Below are 8,521 nucleotides of genomic sequence, written 5' to 3' on the forward strand. Positions count from 1 at the left end.
TCCATCATATGAAATAGTATAATGGATATCATTTCGATTATGTGGATCTCCAAATGGATCATGCCCAAAGCCCGTTGTCCTTCTTAATTGAAATCTTGAATCATTCAGAAACTAGGAGTTAGATCATATATCGTAATTCCCCAAGTTCTTCATGTTCAAATTGGGAGAATATGGACGGTAGAGCCTCAATTGAGAAGTATCCTCTTTAAGGTTGTTCCTTGATATGACCAAACACAAAAAGTGGTTGGTTGTGTGGTTTTGAACCAAGTTAAAAGCCATCAGTTTGAAAGAGACAAGGCATGCATGGAGACGAGACATTTGAACGATAATTTTGAGGCATCTTAAGTTGCTCAACCTCATCATGAAATTTTCTTGGAAATGTTTCTCGCAATTGTATTAGCAATTTCAAGGCGTCATGAACACCATTGGTTATAGATACCTTAGTCAAACATGCCTCAAGATCACCTTCATTGCCCCTATATTTGGACACCAAAGTAGTTGTTTCTTTCACATGCAAAGGAAATTTTTCTGTCTTGTAGTGTGGCTTCATCTAGTAGAGGTTACAAGCAAGGGGTTTTTGTTCCTAGTATTTGTGTTAAAAACCACTCAAACATATAATGCGTAAGTATAATCTTTTATCTTGTGGTCGAGATTTCTCCTCTGTGATGACAAGCTTCTAAAATATTTTTCTTTGTTGCACATTTTACATTGTCATGCTTTTTTGGGGTAATTGTTTTTTTGACAGCCTTCATCAATGCGTGACAAACGTCCATCCTCCATTGTTTTTTTTTTTTTGGAGTTTCCACTAGCTCTTTGGTGATCAAGACTTCACAAAAACCGAAATTTAAAAAGTATGATTTGCCTCCTTTGCCTGTCCTACACTAGTATTATTTTCCCATGAAACCTCTCTAATGTTTTTACAAAATCAAGGTTTGAGGCAACTAGGGCTTCTTCAATCATCAATAATGATGTAACCTTGTGTTGCCAATTCAATAATTTTATCATTAATAGAAAATATATTTCGTAAGATGCCCAACTATCCATGAAATTTTTAATAATTGGGGTCATTACGTTTTTCGACATCTTCCATCCTCTTAGGCTCTTGTAGTTGCATCATTTTCTTCTCTAGCGATTGCTCCAACAACATAGGTACATCTAAGTCTAAAAAAGGATGGGATGTTATTTGCCTTTCCCTTAATGTCAGCCTTTTAGCTTCCAATCCCTTTGGCCTTTTTTTTTTTATCATTCCTCTACAACTTACATGCTATCTTAGCAAGTATAATAGCATTGGTATTGTGGGACTCTTTGATTGAATCCTTTGATAGAGGTTTTGTTTCATTCTTCATCATCTTAATTTTTTTCATAGGGTTATCAGTGTGACCCTTCTCGTCCCCCTTCTGCTTGAAGAGAATTTCCATATTGTGTGCCTTTGTAGCAAGTTCATGAAAATCATTGGGCTTTTAATTTTGTAAGAAGTAAAACAAGTCCCAATGCATTTCATCATTGCACATCAATTTCAATCTTTGTTGTTAAATTGACACTATCTTTTTAATTAAGGCTTAAGTTTCTCCAATAATTGTATCCAATCACTTTTTCTCCTTATGTTGCTTCATTTTGATGAATTCAACCAAGCTTATGGTGTGGCGTTTACTATAAAATGTATTAAAAAACTCATGCTCTAATTGTTCCCAACTATCAATGCTAATTGTTCCCAACTATCAATTGACTCTTGTGGGAGTTTAATGATCCAATCAAATGTATTCCCCTTCAAGGAGCATTTTAATTATTTCACATCTCAATGAAATGAGGAATGTGTTGGAATTTTGGTGGATGGTACTTGAGGGGCATCCTAAGTGCTTGAATACGTTGATTGTAAGGCCTTACATATGTTAGAGATGTTAGGAATTAGTATTAGTCCCTCATCAACTAAAAGACTAATTTCAATAGTATTAGTGAGGATTTTATTAAGCGCCTCCATAGTGAGTGTGTTTTCTTCTGCAATTTGGACCCCTCCAAATGCTATTTGGTGAACTAAGGTGGGATTGGCAAAGGTTCAGAGACTTGGTGTTTCATGGTATGTGAAATACTTCTCCCATGTTTATTTTAAAGAAATTCAACTTATTGATCAACTATGCAATTTGAGTGTCTCTTGCCAATATTTGTTCATTTTTCTCCTTCATCACCACCTGGAGTTCACAAATTTGTTCCTCCAGTATTTTTGCCTATGTCATCAAAATTGTTACCTAACCAAAGGTGAGATAACTTCCAATGGAGAAGTGGTTTTAGAGGCAGAAATTAGCAAATTTTTTGGAGTGTTTGATCATTATTGGCACAAAGGCCAAACTACTGAACAGAGATGGTACCCTCAGAGTAAAAACTAGGTTGCCGATTGGCAATATCATTACCATGCTTGCATAGCATCACAACCATTGAGTCCTTTCTAAAGTCACTTCTAAAGCGGGTTGATTGTTGGGCATCTTCCTTTGTCATAAGGTGAGCCAAGGGATCAATATGAACAAGGGATGGACCAATGGATGCCATCTTCTTCACCAAGTTGACTTGTTTCTTCGTAGGGTATGTAGTAATTGGATTAATGGACCTTAGTCCCACTGGGTATGCCAAAAATTTGGATGTAGAAAGGGAGCCGGTTCGTGAATCGACGTGATCATTTACAATACAATAACACAAATAAAATTACAAGTGATTTTAGGTCATATCCCCTAGTAAACCTCTTTCTTAGAAAACGTCAACTGACTTGATTTTGAAGCTTTTGGTAATCTCCTCTTTACATTTGGATGAGGATTTTGGTACCACGCTTACGTATGACAGATTTGAGTTGCAATAGAGTAACGGCAGGAACAATCTACTTGTTGTGACTCCAAGTCCCTCCAATAGCTAACAGATTCTTCAGCTTTTTTCCCCAAGTCTTTGCTCAGACATTTGATCAGCTCTCCTAGCTCTCAAATTCTTTTTCATTTCCAAGTGAGAGATCCCCCTCTAGTGGCAAAGAGATAACTATTTATAGAGGGGTGTGAGTAATTCAACCAGATCAAGTTTCTTTACATGTGTTAGATGATGTAGACCATGTTACGCCACATGAAACTTTTATTGCTGCCACGAGTTAGTCAGTGCCAACTTTTTGCTTGTGTAGCACCTAAGTGGGATCCAAGTGGTATTTTTCTTCTAACTTGATGTTAGTGGTGGCCCAATACAATTGACTTCACCTTGATCATCAATCAGGTTTCAATCTCGATAATGATCAAATTTTGATTGAAATTTCAAATTTTGACAATTAATAAATAGTTGGGCTATCCTTCGATACTTTGACGATTAGGAGCTTTGATTTTAACCATCGGTCAACTTGTAACCAAGTTCCTCCGATCTAGATCGTTGATCTAGAAATCTAGAAACAGGTTGTTACAATTTTTTTGACTTTGCATAAGCATGAAAATCTAGAAAAGTGATTTGGGGTCTAAACAAGGATGGTGTATATATGACCTAGAGGGGCAGAGTCTGAACATTTAGTCGTTACAAGGCAACTTATTTTTTCCCATGTTTGGCTTTTTTGTCTTTCCTCCTTTTTTTCTCCTTTTCTCCCTTTTTTGGATGCTTTTTCGTAACGGTAAGGAACTTCCACACGAAGCCATTCGCTAACCGTTCGTTAGAGCCACCTTACCCCATTACCAACAAACGAATAGGACAGACCGCCATAACGGGACCACAGAGATTACTTAGGTAATCCTGTTTCCATCCCGGAATAACAGAAATACCTAGGACAAGAAGGAAAATCTGATGGGTAAATGACTCACACGTGTCGATTCGTTTCGACTGTTTCAGCTGTCTAAACGTCCAAAAACCCGTTCGGTTCTTCGTCCGTTTTCGTTCTCTTCCCGCTCTCGCGTTCGGACTCGGAAACCCTAATGAACTCTCGTGATTTCTGAATTGCTTTATGCAGTTTTAGTCTTGATTCAGGAATCAAAGAAGTGCAGCAGTCTATTGGCATTGATAGTGGAAAAAAAAAGAGCTATTTTTAGTGGTTTTCGTGATCGATTCGTGGCAACTGAAGTTTTTCCTTTTTTCTTTTGAACTGCCAAGTTCGGAAGTTCTCTTGGCGAGTGGTAATACGATGTCGGTGAGCGTAGAGAAGCCCGTCACTCGACCTGTGTCCGGTCTGGCGGGGAACAGAGGTAGGGCTTCTGAAATTACGGAGGCTCGGAGTTGTAAGAAGTTAGTTACTATAAGTTCTAGGCCTGCTGTAAAGTCGAATCGTCGGATTCCGGAATCTGCCGTTAGGTGCAACCTTTCTACTGACGGTTCGTGTTCTTCGGATTCTTCGGGAAGTGTTTTCTCTGTTAAGAAGGCGGAATTGCGGACGCGAAGGAAACAGAGTGCAGAGAAGGCGGTGAAGGTTGCCCCTGTTGGTGCAGAGCTGTCTTCAGCTGATCCTCCGCTTGTAAATGAGAAAAGGTGTAGTTGGATTACGGCAAATTCAGGTGATGCTCGGAATTTTTACGTAATTCTTTGGTTTTCTTTTCTCTGTTCTCATTTTATCTGGTCTCTTTTTAAACAATGCGGAGGTCCTTTTTGAGCGTCCTTCAAGTCGTTTTTTGATGCCGCTCAGGTTTTCTTTGTCCTCTTTATTAAAGTTGGAACAAGCAGGACAATTGTGTGATGTCTGCGTACTGTTCGTTTCTTAACTTTTTTGGTCTCATATTATTGCTTCAAGCTGCAAATTCAAATACGCAGACATTTGGCAATATAAATGTAACAAAATATTTCCATGTAGCCTTTTCATTTCTGACGTTTCATTTTGCTGCACCTTGGTGAAGGCTAAGGTACCAAGCTTCGTATGTTTATATCTGGGGCATGAAATTTAAAAAAGCTCGAATAATTTAATAGAAATGCCCGAATGTAGGAGAACCTGTAGGTATTTATTTTCATTGCCAACATGGCCTTGGAGTTCAGTATGGATGGTTATAAGATGTGACAAAGTTATGTTTGTTAGGGACAAGAAGGTTTTGAAGAGAAATTGGAAAAGACAAGGGCACATGGTACATAGACTTTAATTTGTACCATCAAAAACACTTTCTATCTTAAATTTCTGTCAACATGAGAAGGTCCAGATGGTGGGAACTCGGTTCTGTATAACTTCTGTTGGCCCAAAGTGTCGATTATTAAAAGAGTGCCACCGGAGCATGTTCTGAAAAATTAATCGTGTGTTTTTAGCAAATAGATCTGTATGCGGTTTAGATGAGAAGGTCCTCTGTGATGTTTATATCTTTGATATGGGGATAGTTATTGCTAGTCCCCTGCGTGGAATTATAAAATAAGTTTCTCATTTCTGATTTTGAGAAATGGAACCAAACAGTCTCACTCTCACATGATTTTCTTACGCTCAATTCTCCTTACAGACCCAGCATACGTATCCTTCCATGATGAAGAATGGGGACTCCCAGTTTACAATGACAGGAAGTTGTTTGAATTGCTAGTTTTGTCAGAAGCATTTGGGGAACTCAGTTGGCCCACTATTCTTAACAAGAGACACATTTTTAGGTATCTTCCTTCTCGAGAAGCTATACTTTTTGCCTCATTTGAGCTGATCACCAGTGATGGGCTCTAACAATTGGTAATCGACCTGTTTGACAGGAAGCTATTCGATGACTTTGATGTCACAACTGTCGGTAAATTCACTGAGAAGAAGGTACTGTCTCTGAAAGAAAGAAGCAGTTCTTTGCTCTCTGAACCAAAGCTGCGTGCAGTGGTGGAGAATGCCAAACAAATACTTAAGGTACAATAATTACTTAATGACTGAATTGGATCCGTTACCTAAAAATGATATGTTATTGTATTGATTTCTGCCTGTTCCCTCTCTTGAAAAATACGTCTATGTTCCCTGCTCCTACTTTCCAGGTTGCAGAGGAGTTTGGTTCTTTCAGCAACTATTGTTGGAGCTTTGTGAACCACAAGCCCATTACAAATGGGCACCGTTATGCACGCCAGGTACCCATTAAGATGCCAAAAGCTGAGGTCATGAGCAAGTACTTGATGCGAAGAGGTTTTCGTTTTGTTGGACCAACTATCATATATTCATTCATGCAAGCAGCAGGAATGGTAAATGACCATCTTTCAAGTTGTTTCAGGTACAAAGAGTGCACTGCAAGAATCAACAAATATGAAGCCTAAGGTTGAGGAGATGGGACAACAAAGAAAATTATAGAGAAGACATGTTTTGTACAAGACCAGAGGAATAATAACTAAAGAAACATGTTAAATGTATCAAAAATGTATTTACCAATGATGTCAGGTGAGGTTTTCTTTCTTTCATGTGTTTGTCGGTCTATTCTTTTCATCTCTATTGTGCCATTTGTGAATCCCAATAATGATTTTAGTGGAATGTTTTCTGTATCGGCTATACGAAAAGCAAGCCATTTGGTACAAAACGACTATCTCAATCTTCCGATCATGATCGAACGGCTGAGATAACTGTTGATCAGATGACTAACTGAGCATTTAACATGGATCAGTCCTCTCCTACTTCAATGCTAAAATACCCAACAACTCGTAAGATGAGAAGAACAAAAACATCATTTTGAAATGAAAACTTTGATTTTATTAACCCTTTATGTGGCAAGTGAGAATGGATAAATCTTCCAACAGGAACAAGGTACTCAATTATGCGACCCTGCTTTAGGAGTCACTTTTACGTACCCAAACAAGCATAATTTTCTGACTTGTCTTTGCTGCAAACGCAGCGTTTTCCCATGAACCCCGTCAGTATATGGCCACACTGCATTGGTTGCCATTTGATGTGATTTTAATATTGTACACGAACTCATACAAACTGAATATGTTTCGTTGTTTTCTTTCAACACCAAGGACGTGGACATGCTGGGTGGTTGAGCTATCCCGGGTCCTTGTGTCTCGACTTCTCCTGTCCATTTTCTGATGCCACCGGACAACAGCACGTTTCCTTGCCTAACCGAGGCTCTTCCATAGTAGTAACTTCTTGGAGTTAATTACTAGTGAAGGAATGGCAACATCAGGCAGAGGCGGTTCACATGGCCGAGAGACACATCACATGGGAAGAGGCATGGAGGGGAGTGCAGTCCTCAGATACCCTTTGACCACAAACACCCCAACATCTACATGGAAGAAAGTAACAAAATCATGCGGAAAGGTGATTCAGATCGGTTGATTTACTCTAATCGCTGAACAAACAGAGTCATTGGAATCTTTGAACCTCTTCTTTTCCCGGTTTCTAAAACATTGTCTGGAGATTGCTTCGATGCAATTCAGCGACAAATTTTCTGCTTCATCCTTTTGACTCCAACCAAAGTGTGTGCAGTTCGCACCCATCCTTAGACACCCTGCCTGCCCATCATGGAGTTCAGAGCAGTTCTCCGCTATAAATGCTGGACAGAACTTTAAGTAGGCTCACTCGTTCATACCATCCAGGCAATTTTACCTGAACTAGAAACTAACAATAAGAATCCCAACAGCCTCCATTGAACCGAGACTGGTAAACTTTACCTAGATTGATAAACTAATTTAGCTCATGGCTTTTATAGCCTCCTTGAACTAAGTCTCCAAATCAGATTGAACAAGTTTCATCTAATTGGACTAAGACTCAATTGAGTCTCCTTAATTAGATTGAGACATACATCCTCCAAATTAAGTTGGCAATTCTGCTTAGCTTCTGACTCTATTGGTTTCTCTTACACTAAACATGCTATAAAAAATTTTATAGCAAGACTTACCTGAAATCGTGTCCCCTTTTGCACTAGATCTAGCAAATTCTGGATGTTATTTGGATGTTTTGCCCCTCTATCTCAGACACTTAAGTCTTGTAGTAGTTGGACTGCTTGCACTTGAAGCACTTGATGTGGGTTCTGTTTCATCTTTCTTGAGGTAAAGGAATTTTTTCTATTGCCTCTCAATGTCAATTGACTCTGTAATATCATCCAATGTCAATTCTTCTCCAAGAGTCTCTGCTCATGTACTTGCTCATCATGGTGGCTCTTTGTCATTTGCTCCTTCCATGATTGCCTCGTTGAAACCCCTTTTTTTTTGTTTTTTTTTTTTTTTTCCCAAACTCTGCCTTCTGATATTTGACCTCGAATTGACTTGAGATCATCTCTTATATCATGCAAATCCACAAAAAAATATCCTCTCCATGACCACACCCTTGTATGTGTGTGCACACAATTATATAGCCAATGTGTGCTGGACTATTTGATATAACAACAAAAAGAAAAAAGAAAAACAAACAAGAAAATAAAGGGATAGATTACTCTACAAGGTCGTGCTTTATATTGATAGTTTGATTCCAATGGTTGTGATTCTAATGGCTCAACTACATTAAACTTATAAATTTTTTTCTTGGACATTAAGCAACCCAGTCAAGGTCATTCGAGGTAATTTTAACTGAAATAGAAAACTAATAGAATACTAATATGTCTTAGCCCCAACTCCATTAATGAATCAAGATGGTAACTTCCATCCTGGAGTTCACTAGCATGAA

At 38.6% G+C, this 8,521-nt stretch overlaps 1 protein-coding gene across 2 annotated transcripts; it reads left to right on the forward strand.

The window, feature by feature from the left end:
• Positions 1–3,913: 3,913 nt before the first annotated feature.
• Positions 3,914–6,396, forward strand: LOC137953988 (uncharacterized). Of its 2 annotated transcripts, XM_068801569.1 has the most exons (5): positions 3,914–4,493; positions 5,412–5,553; positions 5,647–5,788; positions 5,911–6,000; positions 6,141–6,396. In XM_068801569.1, the coding sequence occupies exons 1-5, from the start codon at positions 4,127–4,129 to the stop codon at positions 6,174–6,176; spliced, it is 777 nt and encodes a 258-aa protein (XP_068657670.1). In that variant the 5' UTR covers positions 3,914–4,126; the 3' UTR covers positions 6,177–6,396. The 2 variants fall into 2 exon arrangements, with proteins under 2 accessions (XP_068657670.1, XP_068657669.1); XM_068801568.1 differs by having other exon boundaries at positions 5,911–6,396.
• Positions 6,397–8,521: the final 2,125 nt, after the last annotated feature.

The sequence above is a fragment of the Aristolochia californica genome, unplaced genomic scaffold (assembly GCF_029961685.1).
Source record: "Aristolochia californica isolate CCGP_79_NKW_82.1479 unplaced genomic scaffold, dmAriCali1.0.hap1 SCAF_16, whole genome shotgun sequence".
NCBI lineage: Eukaryota > Viridiplantae > Streptophyta > Magnoliopsida > Piperales > Aristolochiaceae > Aristolochia > Aristolochia californica.

What these genes read in the sequence shown, in the direction of transcription:
- LOC137953988 (XM_068801568.1), top strand. Translation starts at nt 4,127, where the DNA reads ATGTCGGTGAGCGTAGAGAAGCCCGTCACTCGACCTGTGTCCGGTCTG. An exon ending in TTGGATTACGGCAAATTCAG is followed by an intron (nt 4,494 to 5,411) that starts GTGATGCTCGGA and finishes TTCTCCTTACAG; the next exon opens with ACCCAGCATACGTATCCTTC. An exon ending in ATGCCAAACAAATACTTAAG is followed by an intron (nt 5,789 to 5,910) that starts GTACAATAATTA and finishes CCTACTTTCCAG; the next exon opens with GTTGCAGAGGAGTTTGGTTC.